The sequence below is a fragment of the Mixophyes fleayi genome, chromosome 4 (assembly GCF_038048845.1).
Source record: "Mixophyes fleayi isolate aMixFle1 chromosome 4, aMixFle1.hap1, whole genome shotgun sequence".
In the NCBI taxonomy this organism is placed as follows: Eukaryota; Metazoa; Chordata; class Amphibia; order Anura; family Limnodynastidae; genus Mixophyes; species Mixophyes fleayi.
The window spans coordinates 119,677,058-119,695,766 of record NC_134405.1 but is presented as its reverse complement, the minus strand read 5'-3'; the positions used below and the strand labels follow the sequence as shown (position 1 = coordinate 119,695,766).

Sequence of the window (18,709 nt, the reverse complement as noted above, 5' to 3'; positions counted from 1 at the left end):
ATATGACTTTGCATTTCTACAGCAGGCTATTCTGCCACAGATTATCAGCGTGCAGGAGAGACACAAATCTGATTATCAGTTCCCTAGCAACAGATTCCACTTCATCTGCACTGTTGGTTCTAGTCTCCAATCGTCATCCCTCAAGACACTTCATTTGCTAAATTATAGGTGTCTTTTTTTGTTTATCACAGAACACCAGCTGTAAAACTGGGCCAAACAAAGCAACTGGGAGATCTGTCACTGTAAGTGAAAATTGGATTCTAATTCTACTACAACAGACTTGTATCAATGGTTTAGTCGTTGCGTGCAAGAGTCTATTATTTGCACCAATATACTTCCTCATGTCAATACCTTTTTTACATGCAGAAATATACTTTGTGTATAAGAAGTAGGTTTTTTCACTTTATTATTCTGTTTGATAAGTCGTTCAGCACAGAAAACATATTTTCTCTGAATAATGTGATCTATTAACCCTTCAATGCTAACGATGGGTCCCACTAGTCCTTGGCACTGAAAGGGTTCCAAGATGTAAAAATAATAGTTACCCATCCCCCTCTAGTATGGGCCGCGAGAAGAGTAAACTAATGGTGACCCCATCACTCCAGTGCGTGATGACATCACAGAACGTGCGGCGCTCAGTCATTACACTACAGAAAAAAAGTGTGCAGATCTCCCTCATTATGCGGCCCCTTAGAAGTTTTTGTCTGGAGATCATCAGCCAATAACACTCTACATGACAGAAGGCATGATGGAGTCCAGGGATGGGGGAGGAGGGAACTTATCTGCTGGTCTGCAGGAGCAGGCTGCAGACAGGGTTAAATTCTCTCTGGGTACTTCTAACACACACACACACACACACACACACACATACGTACGTACCACATGGGTGTAGTAATTTGTTTGTTGTGTTGAGATTAGTTTGTAGAGCTTGGGTGGAGGATAAAACACTGTTGTTGTGGGTGGGGCAACCAACACCAGCTAGTGGCCAGCCGGTAGTGAGGAATCTAGTCAGGTGTAGGGTTGCGAGAGAAATTGTGATGAATTGCTGTGTATGCTATGCTGACACTTCCCAAATAAACAGTAAGATAGTTTCAGCAGTACAGTGCTTGCCACACTTTGTCACTATATATATATATATATATATATATATATATATATATATATATAGTATTTAACTGTATATCAAAATACATACAAAACTTCACTGATATCAGGAATGTAAAAATATCATGTGGGCACAGGTCACATAATTCTACAAGTCCAAACAGTGATTCCCGTCGCAAACATAAAACTGCATGTTTACTCTTCACGTATATTGGTCATTTAGTCACTATATCCCCCCTCTTCCCCCCTTTAATTTAGCTGTACAAGCCTTTCTAAAGAATTCTGGAGGATCCAATGCTAGTGGATGGGAGCAGCCAAAAAACATTCATGTCTGCATCAGGAGGGCTATGTATGAATGTGGCAAATCCATAATTGAATCTCAAATTCAGTGTATCCATTATTATTACACTCCAAAACTATTTAATTTGAACAAGATTTACATGTTCAGTTTACCATGTATGTACATATGAGAAGTCTGTGTACATAGATAGATTTATCCAAATTCATATGTCTCTCCTGGAAGGACAAGCTGCATTCCAACAGTAAAACTCCCTGCCGGGTATATTTATTGAAGCACAGTAATTAGTCATTTGGAGTGACTCACTTTTACATGCACTGAATCACTAAGTATTTAACAAGAGAATTCTTGAATTATGAACTGGTACCAGCTGGTGGGCAGTGCTGCCCACCTGTGCCCTTTACAGGTTTATCTCCTCGTTCTGTGCCATATAGAGATGAGAGGGGGTTATATAGTTTTGCGCTTTGAACTGTACACATCACTTACATCTGAATGCTCAAAGAATAAGTAAAAAAAAGAAATTCAAGAAAACAAGTGTGAAAACATCAGATTGTCTAATAAAGGTAATACATGGCCAGACTGAACCTTAGCAGGTTGTTTTATTAAATCAAATGCTGTGACATCCTGCGCTGCAGTATCTGCATTCTCTCTACATTTTAACCATTTGATCATTTATTTTCATAGGCATAAGAAGAAAAAAACAATACTTTCTGTGGTTATATTGTTCTCCAGAAAAAGCATGTCAAGGTACTTTCCACCTACTAGTCTTTTTTTTAATATTAGCCCTCACTCCCCCCAACAGAACAGAGGGTGTCCTTGTCCTGGGACCACCAATAGTGCATTCATCCAGTATAAAGATTGTTTTCAATAAATTAGAGCCTGAGCAGTCAGCAGAGGGGGTGGGGATATTTCCGCAGGGCCACATCCTCAGTGTACGAGTACAACAGCCATCTAGTTAGGAACCCTAAATACAGTCACAAAATCTTGGCAAATTTCTCCGAGCACCAGTGCCTGGAAAATAGAATCCTCATTTGCTGTATTTTGTAATAATGGAATGAGCAATTCTGCTAGTCAGAGGAAAGAAAGGTTTAAAAGGTCAAAGTTGTCTATTTTCAGAAACCATATAAGACCGCTCAAACCTCGGTCACATTGGGTAGGAATAAATATAAAGACAGCAATAGGGTATGGAACACCACAGAGGTGATGCTCTCTTGCAGTCCTCAGGTTAGCTGGAACCTTACAGGGACTAACTACGCTAAGAAGTAGACAAGCACTCAGAAATGTGTAAAAGAAAACCCTATTCAAGCAAAATCATCAGTACTACAAAAAAAACCATCACACCACTTGCTGCATTTCTAAACTTTAATTTGAATCTATAAGATACTGAGCATAGAACTTTCTTGTTGAAAAATAAAGCTGGCCATGCAGAGAAATCTGCCTTGTTCCTGCCTTCTCTACGTAATAAAGTTTAACTTTGTACACTGCTTGAGTTAAATACACATTAATAATTAAGGGCCTGTTCATCAATAGAAACCCTTTGTGGAGATGAGACTGATTTTTTTTATCGCAACAACTAACAATATTGCGCATATGTGAGCAGGCAGATTTGGGCTTTCTGTTCCGCTAATGTGGAAAAAAAAAATATTTAAAAAACGTTATTTGTTAAAACATGCTTTATTTAAACAATAAACTGTATATACAGAACAATCTGCATGATGTGATAAACACTGAATTAATGGCAATATTATTTTATTAATTCAGAGTGAATCACATCATATTGCCAGCACTGATAAATACTACCACTTCGTTTTGCACTGCCATCTGCACATTACATTTTACTAACCTCCTCCTTCCCCTAGTCGGAGCCCAGGGGGCTGCAGTGGTAGTTCTTCTCACAACCAATCAAGTAGAGGACGGAGGGGGATAGAGGGTAACTGAGTAATAAGAAACTGAATGCAATAGAATGCAGTATGTGATTGGTCCTCGCAATCACACCACCCCGCCTCCGACGCCATTGTAAAGTGGTGAATGGAATCGAGTTCCCGATACTGTGTTTATAGAACTTGAGGATTCCTGGGAAAAATGTCTAAGTTATGTGTGGAAGGAGGTTCGTAAAATGTATTGAGTAGGTGGTAGTGCAACTTTAATACAGGATGATAATCATATGTGGAAATGCGGAAGATATATAACAAACATTCAAACACACTCAGATTAAGTCTATTTTAAAGTGAATCAGGTATTCGAGGTAATGCTGTGCTTTACAGCCATCTTTTGCTATTATTATTATTATTATGTGGCAAGTAGTTGTCAAGTATACTATTACTATGATATTTGGTACAGAAATAAATAACACTGGGATTATAATATAAATATTATCAGGGTTTTCAAGCCCATGATGTATGTTGATATACAATACCTGCCAAAGCAGAATAAAGTGGTTTAGGAAACATTAGCAAGAAATCCTGTTAAAATATGATCAATGTTGGAAATGTAGACATTTATTCAAGCAAAATATCTGTACTGATGGTGTAAAAAAAAACCCTGTTGTATCCCTAGACAGACATCAGAATATCAAATGGTACTAGGTGGTCTATTTATTAATATATGGCAAGAAGGCTGGTTTTCGATTGCCGCTTGTTGCAGCGATAGATAAACACCTTGGGGTAAATGTATCAAGCTGAGAGTTTTCCGGCGAGTTTGAAAAGTGGAGATGTTGCCTATAGCAACCAATTAGATTCTAGCTGTCATTTTGTAGAATGTACTAAATAAATGATAGAATCTGATTGGTTTTTCAAACCCGCTGGAAAACTGCGATATAGCTGCTCCTGCGATGCTGACCCTGAGTGTCAAGAGGTAAGTTACCGCTTCGGGACGGTCTGAGGGTATATGCCCCGGTGTGACCCAGCTAGCTGGTTGACACATGTGCAGTAGAACTTAGTCACACCACTTTCAGGGTCCGTGAATCTTGACAAAATAACAAACTGTTGAGCGGTATGCTGTATATAATAGCTCAGATGCAATTAAAGGACAATGTTTACAAAACTAAAGAATAGAAGTCTTCACAATCAGAATATAAAAGAAATCCTGATCCTCGCTCAGTTGTTCACTTCACTTGTCTTCTTCGGCAATACGGGGGCCAAGGGGAAAAAGCAGTCCTTAATGTAATAAGGAGACTTACAGGAGTCACAATTCAGAGAGTATGCTTGATGTTATCTTCCATTAAAGACTAGCTAACTCACCTATCCAAGAGAGGGGATAAAATAACCAACAGCCAATGTCCCAACATAGAGCAAGTTAGTATTGGGGCAGAGTGGATAAATAGGTAGTGTTTGTGATTACTTGTTGACGCACAAAGTGTATATTAATAGTACAATTCTAGTGTGATAGAAGTTTTGTCTTCACTGTGAGCTTGTGGTTGGGTAATTAATAATAGCGGACTCTGATGTAATGCTTGCATTGTATTTCTTAATAGCACGGATTTCAAATAACATTTTAAATGAAGATGGTGTATATGTAATAATGTCCATATCAAAACTGATGAATGACTTTTGAATTAATTGCTCATGAAAAGTGAAATTATAATAAGCACTGTCACAGAAATGAATTAGAGGTGACAAGTCATAACCGCACAGATGTAGGCTGACATATTCGTCTTAATTATGCCTCTGGCTTTATTATGGCAAAAGAGATACTGGTCATGTGAAGCCTACATTGTCTGTACTGATCTCTGATAATTAGGCAATTATATAATATGCTATTTATTAAATAGGCTTCCCATTGGTTGGGTTTAGGCCTACTCAATATAGTGCCCTCTCACAGCAGTGTGCGCCCTTACACACTAGCCAGTCTCCCAGTCAATCCCTCGGGGTCCAGTAAAGTGCACATGAACTGTTACTTGTGGGTTGTTTTGTCACCTGATCATTGTACATAGAGCTCAAAGCAATAGTTTTGTATATAGCTCATTGAGGAAGCCTGGGTTTTCCCATTGATCACAGGAAATACTGTGATGTCATCAGGGATTTCCCTATAGGGAGGATAGCCCAAATGAGATCTGTCTCAGATTTCCCCTGTGCCTCAGCCATACATTAGATACTGACTGATGTATCAGCTGATGTTGGATACAGTTTACACTGAATCTATCAGTGCTGGCAATAGGGAAGACCCAAAACAGGCTTCTTTGGTTAAAGGTCATTCAAACAAAAATAAAAATATAAATAAAGTAATGAGCAGGGAAAAAAAATAAAATCACCTTTTATTGTTTCTATACATCATATATTTCATAACACACATTCTGTATCTCTTTTATTGGGAGAACTAGCTTTTCGGGGTAATATTACATGATTTTGGCAATTAAGTTAAAGAAACTTTTTGCTAAATGTAACAGTTTTCAGCTTGTGTTATGCACGTACACTAATGTTTATTTCCCTAAGCTACCAATAGATAGCCCTATCTGTCCTGAAAACAGACAATATGAAGTCTAGTAAGATAGAGAAGACATGAAAGCTGTGAAATGTGGTCTGGTCCCGAGCATCTAAATTGTCCCTGGTCATGAAGGGTTAAGAAAATTGCCCATGGAAATGAACTACTGTTTGTCATTGGTTATTATGCGAGTTAGCTAGGAAGCTAGTGTGTCTTTTACAGTAGTGTTTACATTAATAGCTAACTGGTAATTCTGCAGGTCTATATAGGCACATCACACTCTCAGCATTTCACTTTGCAATATGGCCTGAGCAGTAGATGTGTTAATTGTAACCATGCGCTTGTCATCACTAATTCAACAGTGTCTTCAAAGTTATCTAAATGCACCATGCTATTATATATGTGTTCAAAAAATGAGGGGAAGGGAAGGACCAGCACATTTTCTACCTGCTTTGTGGAGATAAATGATAACACAATTCCCACCTCTTATTTTAGTTATACCGAAAAAAAACTAAATGTAAATAAAAATGTATTAAAGACACTTCAGCACATTTACTAACATTTCATATAGCCAAAACTGTTTCATTAAACTATAGCAACCAATCAGACACTTGCTGCCATTGTCTAACCTGGATTAGACATATACAAGCTAATAGCTGTACTGTGGAACCACCACCAAAGCGGGCCATGCAGCTGCTATGGTGCCGGCTCTGCTGGTCCATCCGCTACAGAGGACTCTGCTCTTCTATTCTAAGCATGTACAGGGGCGGGGCATGTTCAGGGGCGGGGCATGTGCAGTGGGTGGAGCATGCTCATTGGAGCCCCAGTTCTAGTCCCACAGCAGTGTCATCGACCACCCTCTCCCCCCTCAAAATATGGCCATGGTTTCTGAATAATAAAACTGATATTAAAAAATTATTTTTTGCTCCAAACTAATTGGCGTTCTGTGTTTATATAGAGAAAGTACCAGTTATATATGCAAAATACACAGTATACAATAGCAGACATGAGCCTGCTAGGTAGTGTAAACTTGTTTCTGTCTGCTGTATAATGTCATGTGGTGATTCTTTTTGTTTCTTTTACATGATGTTAATATTCATTGCTTACAGCTATTAGTTTGGGTGATTGAAGTAAACCACTCAGTGTGAAGAATAAACTAGGAATTACACAATTATGTTACTTAAAATGTAAATAAATGGAGCTATAATCTATACTACTATAAACAGATAAAATTAACCTGCAGCTTTCCAGTGATTGTAGAACTACAGCATACAAAGCTGGAAGGAGAAGTTCTACAACAGGAGAGACGCAAATGTATATTCCTGAAAGTGTTCTGATGTGTAAAATGTAACACCCCAAAATGCTATTTTAAAATGGTCTCAAAGACAAATACACGAAAAAATTCAAGATAATTGTTAAATGAGATGTAGACACACAAAAATGTTGCAAAACCGCCTGATCAGGCAACAGTTATCTCCAGGCACTAGAAGCATCTCTGTTACAGCAGCCTCTCAACGAAGAATAACCTTTCTTGTACTTTTTCTAACAGTGTTAATCAGTCAGGAGTAGCAACATACAAAAAGCAATCCGGGGGTAAATTTATCAAAACCTTCTAAAAAAAAGAAAAGATGATGGAGATGTTGCCCATAGCAACCAATCAGATTCTAGTATATTCTAGAAAATCATAACTAAATTCTGACTGGTTGCTATGGGCAACATCTCCACTTTTCTTTTTTTCGAAGGTTTGATACATTTACTCCAAGATGTCTTGTTCTCCAGGGCTATTTGAAACACTATAATGTAATCATCGGTGTTTCCCTATAGGAAGTAGAGACTCTTATGAATCCCAGAGCAACTTGTCCTTTTAAATTTCCTTTTGCAGCATGTGTTAACATGACCTAGCATATAAAGTCCCTTGAACCCAAAGCTATTTTATAGCATGTTAGTTAACACATGCAATTGTAAAAAAAAAATATTAAAAATAAAACAAACAATATGTACTTCTCCTTTAAGGGACAGGAACAAAAAGGTACAAAAATACAGAAAAATCATGGAAAAGTGTTTTTTTTTGGCCCGTTTTCCCCCATATAACACCTGTAGAGGAGAAAAACACTTAGCAACTCTTATGGGGGTGATTCAATTAGCTGCAAAGTGTATCCGGAACGTCCATGAGACACATTGCGGTGGAGATTTGAGAGAAATCTCTGCCCATTTTTCCTCGCACGTCTAAATGAGCAGAGATTACTACCGTAAATGCTGGCAATGTGTGTCCACACGCCACATAACCGGCTATTGAATTCCCCCCAGGGGCGCACGCAGGATTGTAAGGGGGGGGGGGGGGTGGAAGGTTTCCCCCCTCCCCAAAAAAACATGCGAGAGAGAGCTGCTGCGCATGCGCGGCTCCGTTTTGGCAGCACTGTACCATACAGCACCACCGCGGACGCTTCTTTGACAGCGCCGCGGCTGCTGTATAGTACAGTGCCGCTATGTGGGCACTTGGTTAGTGAAGGGGAGGGGTTTCTGGAGACCCAGAAACCCCCCCTGCGTGCGCCCCTGCCCCCCTATATGTTCAAAAAAAATACAATCAAAAATTCACTTTAGTGGAGAGTAAAAAAGTTATTCCTAACAAAATGGACGGAACACATAATAATGAGGATTGGCTTGGGTTCCTAACAGAACACATAGGGCTAAATTTACTTAACTGCAGGTTTGGAAAAGTGGAGATGTTGTCTATAGCAACCAATCGGATTCTAGCTGTCATTTATTTAGTGCATTCTACAAAATGATAGCTAGAATCTGATTGGTTGCTATAGGCAACATCACCACTTTGTCAAACCCGCAGTTTAGTAAATCTAGCCCGTAAACTCAAACTTCCACAGCTGACAGGTTTAAGGCTGCAACATTTCTGTATATGCCGTGTAAATGTCAGAGATATGTTCTCTAATGCTTATGACGCCAGCATTTCAACAACTGTTCCCAGGGGTGAATCAGTGAACTGCAAATTTCGTAAATATGGTGCAAAATACACCACATGCATGCCAAATAGACTTTTGTCTTATTGTTTCACAGCTTTTGCTCTTGGGTTTGCATTATATTGAATGGAAGCTATGTATTTTTTAATCATACCACGAGGCATACGTTCATAAGTTAGGGGTAATTATTTAGAAATAGTGTACCGCACCCCTATTGTCATTATTTAAGATTTGAATAATAACCAGGTTAGGTTTTTTTTGTTTGTTTTTTTAAGTCAGCCTCAACTTGAGTTCAACATCTATATGAACAGGGAGAATCTGTTATGGAGGAATCAGTTTCAATCCACTGTTGCAGCAATATAATTTCCAAATAGACTAATACAATCTTGCAGCAAGCTGCTTATTGCCCTTTACTAAGAAAGTGCAGAATATTCTATTTAATATTTTAAAGATGGAATACATATGGTGCTTGAAAGTGATTTGCCACGGCTACTGAAAAGAAAATTGACCTTTTGTGCAAAGGACAGTAACACTGCAATGACCAACTTTATGAACAAGTGCAAAAGGTGTTTGAGCAACATCTTGAAGGATTTATTTTGGACTCTAATTCCCACCTCGATTTCTTTCCTAACTGGGACACCATCCGCCATGACTGGAAAGCAAGCAACTATACATCTGAAAGCAATTTCTCTGCTAAAGCCTAGAAGTCCTAATTGGTGTAGCTGTGATCAAATTGGTTCTGTGAGTGTCCTCTGGGACTTGTAGTTCCACATGCAAATTCGCTCAAGTTTTGAACCAATTAATATGTATTTAATTGTATTCAATACCTAAATTATAAACATGTGTAATGATTATTCTTGTAAAATACAGCCTTTAGCAAGTTTACAGCCCTGCAAAATGTTCCACAAATAATTAATTGTGTTTCTTGTGCTAAATGAATAAATAGGTTACTCAACAGTAAGAGTTCCAGAGTTCCAGAGAAAAGTGGACAGGAATAAAACCAAGTATTCATCCAATTCTATAATGTAGAAATTGTATTTAATTTCAAACTATACAACACATGGAGAAAAGAAGTTTAACAGACAGAAGCAGTCTGTAAATAAACTCAAAATGTGGTCACCCAATCAGGAGATCCAAGAAAGCAGAGAGCTCACTAATTAGATCACAAACAAAGTATATGATTAAGAAAGCTGTTATTTGTTCCAGACAGCATTAAGATAAACACACTCAACATTTTTTTTTATAATCATATTTGGTTAAATGACAGAATTATTGCTATGTGTATAGCAAGCAAAATATCTTAAATGATGTGATCTAATGTAAAAGATCCTTTAGAAATATGATCATCCAAGTTTGATCATTTCGATAGACCACAACTTAAAAACAATTTTATTGATATGTGGAGGGGAGGGGGAATTATTCAATCCTAATCTATCTCTTGTTTAAGCATGCTCAATTATGTCAAATTTATCATAGTTAGATTGCTCTGTGAGTGTACAAATCATTCACTGAAAAGATCTTTCAATTACAACTAATTAACTAATTGTGTGTGAGGATGGCTTAATGCAAACACATTACCATATAACAGCTGATATCAAGCAATTCACCCAATATTTCAACAGGGTATGGTTTAAAAACAAAAAGGAGCAAATTTAAATCAGTCTAATCATTATCAGGCATGCTGGTAAATGTAGTTAGAAGATGAATGCTATTGGCCTGAGTGTGCTATAGTTTTCCAACCGTACTACCAGGACCCAGTCTTGCTGAAAGTGATCCGCTCAGCCTGCGGAGCCGAACAGCTGAATCTTGTACAATATTGGCACACACGCGGGTAGTTAAATTGCACACAAGCAGCAGGATTGTCTTATGTGTGTTAGAACAAATGTGGTATCCCAGTTATGAAATCTAGGTATATACAGCATAGTACCATCCATCTTTAAAGGTGTCATCACATAAACTCCCACACAAACAACTGTAAAACTTATGTCTTGTAAGGTAGTATCACTTTCAATGGCGAGACTATATGCTTCTTGATTGTTGCTTCAATAGAAGCAGTTTATATATGTTTGATTCCACTTAAAAAGCATAGGCCTGTGGTGCCAACAGCTTATATATATATATATATATATATATATATATATATATATATATATATATATATATATATACATATATATATATATATATATATATAAAAAAATAATGTGTGGGCATTGATAGATACCACTTATTAGTCTACGAGAACAAGCCAGGAAGTTGACTTATTGCCTTATTAACCATTAAAAGTTACTGTATAGCAAAGAAACACTAACAAAGTATAAAGCAATGACAAAGAATAAATATTAGACATACTCATAACCGTGTTGTAACATTTGTTCGGCATTTGACGTGACCCCTACATTACCCATACGTATGTGAGTACAGGAAGCTACAATTCATTACAAACTAGCACAGGTCACAAATGGGGAGATTGGACTGGCTGCAGTGAGCCCCTTGACATCAACGTGATGTCCAGCTCCGCGCACTGCCGGCCATAACCGAGGTGTGAGGAAAGATGAGTGGAGGAGAGTCCATCCTCAACATCGGCGCAATGTGTCTCCCTGGACTGTTCCGTAGACACATCAGGCTGAATTTAATCTCCCCCTAAGACTCTAGTGACAAAAACAAGAAAAAGTGAAGGGTAGTATCTGAAATGCACACAAGCCTGTCAGTGGGCAGCACAGTGGCTAAGTGGTTAGCGCTTCTGCCTTACAGCACTGCGGTCATAAGTTCAATTCCTGACCATGGCCTTATCTGTGAGAAGTTTGTATGTTTACCCCATGTTTGCATGGGGTTTCCTCTGGGTGCTCTGGTTTCCTCCCACATTTCAAAAACATACTAGTAGGTTTATTGGCTGATATCATATTGACCCTAGTGTGTGTGTGTTAGGGAATTTAGACTATAAGCCCCCCAATGGGGCAGGGACTGATTTGAGTGAGTTCTCTGTACAGCGCTGCGGAACTAATGGAGCTATATAAATAAATGGTGATGATGATGACAATAGTCACTGTAGATTTTTGCATTTCACTCTCCAGCTGGCATATAATTGTCTTAATAATACAGAGTCTTTTTTATGTATATATTTAAAATTTAGTTTTAAAAATGAATCTGGTGGATGTGTATGGTAATACCATGAATGACCCCTGTAAAAGAGGCAGGGTCGCTGCAATGTTGCATCCAAAGTTGTTATTCTAAGGACATTGTCAGATGGTACCTGCGTCACTGTTGGAGGAAGGGCAGACAGTGACAGACTATTCTGCTTCTCTGAGACTGTCATTATGCCTCCCTCAGAAGAGGCCGCTGCAGTTTTCCATATCATAACATTACAACAGCAGCTTTTTCCCCCCATCTAGTCTATTTTTTCATTCCAATCATTCAGCAGAGATAACATAATTCGCTCTGTTTAAATCAATCCAAGCCAAAACAACAGTGCACATCGGGCAGGAAATGTCAGTTCTTACTGTGTAAGCTTTCTTAACAACTGACTCACAGAACACATTTCACCCATGAAGAACATGCACCAAACTGCGTCTGATGCAACAATGTGTCTGATGGTGCTACATTCCGTACACATTGTGTATATCATCTCATGTGCAATACACGTGTAACATGCGAGACAGAGGGAAACAAGTGCCAAGGTAAAATAGGACTTTTTTGTTATGCTTAACCATCTCACAGCCAATAGGCCCATATGTATACTACAAGCCACTTAATAGGGGATGCTAAGCATTGACTGAGCTTGGAGGGCAGGGGGTTATACCTGTATTTGTCACTGCGGCTGTAATCATCCTCACTGCAGCTTCCTCCTTCCAGTCCACCTCTGAAATCACCACTGTCTGGCTCATCATCCTCGGCTGCTTCTATAGCCACCCTGATCTGCACCTGTGTACCCAGATCCCAGCCGCTGCCAGCAGCCTTCCCCACTGGCACAGCCCCGGTGTCCCCTTCTGCCGCAGGTGGGGCACTTGCGTCCATACTCGCGCTGTCAGCAGAGACACCACACACTAGCAGTATCTCTCTGGTTTGCGGAGACTGTGCCATTGGGTTCCTCGCTGCCCTGGTCTGTCTGCAGAGATGAAAGGTAGTCTAGGTGCCAAGCCAGAGCCTGCCAGACCCTCCCGAAGAGCGGGCGCTGGCACTGCCTCACACTGAAGCTTGTTATAGCGCCTTCCTGCTGCTGAGAACAGATCTCTGGTCACGTCCTTCTGCCAGCCAGAGGATGGGACCTCCTCCTCTCCCAGTAACAACCATCGCCAGCCCTCTGCAAGGTCTTCTTAGGGACAGGCAGCTGCCGGAATAAAGGCGGTGCGTGGAGGCGTCAACCAAAATATACATCACTGGTACATTCTTTACATTGCACAACTGCTATAAATTCTAGGAACGTTATTTGCGCCATCTGCTGGACTCTCTTAAATAACTTTTTTTCATTTACAAACAGAATTCCCCCCCATCCAAAACCAAGGGGTATATTTACTAAGCTGCAGGTTTAAAAAAGTGGAGATGTTGCCTATAGCAACCAATCAGATTCTAGTTGTCAAAATAAATGATAACTAGAATCTGATTGGTTACTATAGGCAACATATCCACTTTTTCAAACCCACAGTTTAGTAAATATAACCCGAAGTGTTTTCAAATAATATGACTATAAATCATACTTGCCTAATTTTGAAAAATCACTTCAGGGAAATTGTGCAAATGACACCATGGTGTCGCACGTGGGGTGGAAGTGCCAGCTCCACCAATGGGGTTGTCTTGCTCCACCAATGGACGTATATAGCACTGCCCAGAAGCATGTCCAGCACCACCAGATTTAACCTATAGTGCTGTGCATAGAACACCGTCAGAGGGGCTTTGGGTGGGCATAGCAAGCACTAGCGTCATGAGTTCGATTTTCGACCATGGCCTTACCTGTGTGGAGTTTGCATTTTCTCCCCGTGCTTGCGTGAGTTTCATCTGGGTGCTTCGGTTTCCTTCCACACTCCAAAAATATACTGGTAGGTTAATTGGCTACTATCAAATTGACCCTAGTCTATCTTCCACTGTCTGTGTGTGAATATATTAGGGACTTTAGACTGTAAGTTTAATGGGGCAGGGACTGATGTGGTGAGTTCTCTGTACAGCGCTGCAGAATTAGTGGTGCTATATAATTACCTGATGATGTATTTCCTCCTTAATTGGAAAACTGAGATGATGTGAATCCTACCGGTATGCTGTGCTTCACCCATCGTTTATATGTCTGGCCCAGCTTTGGGAAGATTGCCAGACTCTCTTGGTAGTCCATGAGATAACCCAATATTTTGGGAGTGCCCCTTGACATTCAGTTAGAGTCGACAAGTATGATATAAATTGATGCACATCTCTTATGAACTCCTGTTATTAAATGCCCATATCAAGTAATTTTCATATCAAGGGGATGTCTTGCCTCAGTTTTCTGCTTAATTTCCCCTGTGCTACCTCAGAAGACCAAATGACCAGGAATTGCGGGGCCCACTTTACCTCTGGGCCCTGTAGCCAGGCCCGGCGCTCCCATTAGGCAAGGTTAGGCACTTGCCTAGGGCGCCGGGCTCTGGAGGGCGCCACAGAACTGGAAATTAATTTTAAAACTGTGCGGCGACCGCTGACCATACCTGTCACGGCCGCCGCACAGCATTCAGATGCATGGGGAGGGGGGGGGAGGCTATTGCTCACCACCGCCGCCTCTCTGCTCCGTCTCCTCCCCTCCACTCACTAGTGTCAGTGAGTGGAGGGGAGGAGACGGAGCAGAGAGGCGGCGGTGGTGAGACAAGGTAAGAAAAGACGGGGTGAAGGGGGAGGAGGGCGCCGATTTTTTGCGGGGGCGGGGGAGGGGTAGCCGATTTTGCCTAGGGCGCCATGGACCCTAGCACCGGCCCTGCCTGTAGCAGTCCCATCCCCTGCAGTGGCGATAGTTCTGCCACTGACTGGTCTTTAAATATAAAATACTATAATATATTTAGGAATGGTCGTGTAATGAGATAAATTGAGGTGTGTTTCTGAGGCAGCAAAATGTAGTATGAAAAACAAATGTTAACATGCACATTTTCTTACCACTATTGTCTAAATGAGAGGATCCTCTCTTGCTGATTGATCTAATAGTAAATTAAGTGAAATCTATAAACAGCATAGCTTATAATAAATGGCAACATAAGTGCTTACGTTAGATCTACCCCTGCATCTACCTAGCTATATTTAAACAAGCCAGAGTCAGGGCAGGTAAAGATATATGCAGATCCTTTTACCAAGCCAAGAGCCAGTGGTGGAGAAGACAGCAGAATCCGTTAATAAATCTGGGTCAACCCCTGATAACAAAACAGGTCAGGATACAAAGCACATTAGTTCAAGCAGAACTATCACCAGCATTGGTATGAAGTCAGAAAGAGGTTTATAAAGGCAGCAGCACCAATCAGAACCGCAGGATGATTAGCTGGATGAGTGTGGTAGGTGACTGCACACCTGAGGCTGCCAGACTGAGAGCTGAATGAAGTTTGTAACTATTAAACTAGCAACCAGCTAAATCAGTGAACTACAGGAATGATCCTACACATAGTAGCAGCAGTAATTGCACAGATGACAGATCAAACAAACAGAGATTCTTATTTCTTAACACTATCATAGCCAGCATTAACTTTTTCAGCAATTTCAGTAGCTGTGGGATTAGACCAGACAGGTTAGCCTTCATTCCCCACATGCATCAATGAGCCTTGGGCGTCCATGACCCTGACGCCGGTTCACAGGTTGTCACAATTTGGCCCTTGTCAAAGTCACTCAGATCCTTATGCTATATTGTACAGTTCCATCATAGAAGTCTCCAAGGGATCAGCACTCCTTTTGTAAGCAAAATGTTTATTGTAATATCACATAGGCAGCATTATCATTAGTGCAATACGCATCTGAAATAGTGGTGTACACAAATGCACAGTGGCCACTTCTTCAGGGGCTGAGATCAATCAAATCACTCATTTTCTGCATAAACTTCAACCCATCACATACTTTACTTTTCAAAGAAGCATTTTTATTCAGTTAAAACAGGAATCCAGAAAGCAGTACAAATATTACACCATTGCCTACTCAGACTCCATTTTACTTTTGCCCAAAATACACTGTCTCACCACATTGCTAAACATCTGCAATTTCATTAATTATGTTCTTTACCTCTGCATCATAAAAATATTATTGTTATGTAGATTGTAATTGTCAGGATGAGAGCATAAATTTGGTATGACGAAATAGAATATAGAATGTCAGGGCCCAAATAAAACATTGCACTGATACCTAAATGAACCTGATTTTCAACTCAAATAAATGTTTGACCAAATGTTTTTAAAAAGGAAACAATTAGCCCAGTAGGAGGTAATTAGGTTGAGGAGACCTGCTTGAGATATGCACATCACAGACATCCATTGTTTTCCAATGGATGTCTGTGAGGTGCATTCCACTTCCTAATTGACTTCCTTTTAATAGGTAGTGTAAACACAAAGGTATGTCACATTGTCATAATTCCAATGTTTGGTATTTAAATGTGCGGGAGATTATGACCGGTTTATTGAAGGGGGAGTTATGTCTCTGGGATATATATGTGAAGAATTACCCAAAAGGTCTAAACTTTGGGAATATTTGTGAGAAAACTATAGTGACACCCAAGGGACATCCCTGCCCCCCTATTAGCATTAACACGCCCCTGTGAAGAACGTCCCATTTCATTTTGCTTAAAAACCTGTGTTGGGAAGGGGCAAGTTGTCCTACTTTAGGAAATCAATTCACATTGAATAGCTGTCCATCTTCCAAGCCGATTTCCCTTGGCCAGAATATACAACTTTGATGTAAGTTGTAATCTAATCCTTTTTATTTAAAACTGTTTTGCTTGTGTATGTCAATCTATTAATTTTTTATTCATTATTTTTCTTTATATCTGAATGCACTGTACTTTTGTATATTAAATCTATAATTTAGTATGTTGCGTTCTTGATACTCTAACGAATCCATTAGCCTGTTAAGAAGAAATAGCTCAACCAAGTTAACCCTTTGAATGCCAGTGTGTGATTTGTTGATACATTTGATTAACAAGCTGTGTGTGCATTTACATTTGTGTAACAGTCTGGAGGTGCGAAGAATTAACCCTTTGCTTGCTGGTGTGGCTCTTGCTAGTCTGTGCATAGCTAGAAGCCTTGTGTGCCAGTGTGGGACAGTATATTGGGATCCTATTACCCATATTCAATAGGTGGTGGCAAACCTGAAGAGTGTGGGGGTGTGATCGCTGTTTGGGGCGATTCAATAGGTCTATAACCTGTGTGATAGGTAGAGAGAGACTGCGGGCTAGAATCGTGGGAACTCATATAGCAAACACCCCAAAGTCACGGCAGCTGGGAGCGTGTTTGTGACAGTAATATTTTAAAGTTACATTGAATTAACAATTTGATTGTTGATGAATATGTATATATATATATATATATATATATATATATATTGTAACAAAAGGAGGCATTTAGCTGGCAATATGCAGAGAAAGCAGGGAAGTAGAGTAAAACATTGGCACAGTTATGTACCTAGGTGGAGATTAAACCAGGTAAAAACATGTGTGTAGTTTAAAATTGGTTTACTTACATGATTTAAAAGCTGCTTCCTCTCAGCAAACAGACAGGGTGGGTCTGATAGTCTAAACAGAGCCAGGGATGGGCGTTTCCTTTAAAAGAGAAGGTGGGTGTGTCACCTGTCCATCAAGCTAGGCCTGTGGGAGGAGTGTCAGGTATAAAACCCTGCTTGTTTCATTTTTCAGAGAGATCAACGCTGGGCTAGCTGGCTGATCTGGACAGAGAGCTGGACTATGTATAGTAAGCGTTGAGGGTCTCCATAATTGCTGTGCAAGTATACGGTGTCAAAACATTATTACCATCCTGACAATAAAGAACCATAAAAAGGAAGAAGTTGTACGCGTGTGCTTCTGCAGTAGCGGGCTCTTGCCACAATATAGATATATATATATATATATAGACCTGCCAGTTTGGAGATGCTCTATCCCGGTTGTATAGCCACCACAATTTGACCCTTGTCGCTTGCCCAGGCCTCTGCACAGTAGGCAGCTCGTCCACCTCCACTCTCAAGATGTGGGGGCCCAACGGCTGCAGCCATTTCCTGCAGTCCTAGCCACCAGAGTGCGCATCCTCCCGATAGAGAGGTGCCCCGACTCCCGGACAGAGAGCCGGCGACAAGGCAGAGCGCCTCTCTGCAGTGTTGCTAACGTCATGTAATTAATGATGTCTCAACGCTGTCAATGGAGATGAACTGAAAGGAGCCAGCAATAAGAAGCAGATAAGCAGATAGCAGATAGATGTAAGTAAACTACTGCAGGGGTTAAATAGAACCAGGGATGGAGGGTGATTGGAGAGAATGCAAATTTTGGGTACAGAATAATTTCAAATTAAGATTGTAAGCTCCAATGGGGGTAGAGTCTAATGTGAATGACTACACATCCTCTGTATACAACAGCATAGTATGATAGCTTATAGTATAATAAAATAAAAATTATACTTTGGGCATCTTCAGAACTTGAAATGACAAGAAGCAAATTGATGGTTTGTGTTTTGAGTCAGAAAGTTCAGTCCTTCTACAGAAAAACACTTTCCAAGAATTAAAAGTTGTACTTGCCACTCTTTTTTCTGTTTACCATCTTAGTGTGGAAGGTTGCCTAGACCTTGCGAAATGTATAAAGAACATTTTGTAATGAATAAGAGGAAACAGATGCTTGAAGCACTAAAATACTTTTATTTGTTCAGAGATGTCTAATCCTGTACACGCTATGGATTTCAAATACATTAATATCTTCTTGAACTGGATTCCATAATAAAATGTACACTGGGAGCTA

General features: G+C 40.0%; 1 protein-coding gene across 1 annotated transcript in view; it reads right to left on the bottom strand.

Moving 5' to 3' along the window:
* LARP6 (La ribonucleoprotein 6, translational regulator) overlaps positions 1–13,125 on the bottom strand; it is a 29,473-nt gene extending 16,348 nt beyond the window's left edge. Inside the window, exon 1 of the mRNA XM_075208087.1 lies at positions 12,593–13,125. Within this exon, the coding sequence (XP_075064188.1) occupies positions 12,593–12,873 (281 nt within the window). The 5' untranslated portion in view covers positions 12,874–13,125. The remainder of the gene's footprint in view (positions 1–12,592) is intronic.
* Positions 13,126–18,709: the final 5,584 nt, after the last annotated feature.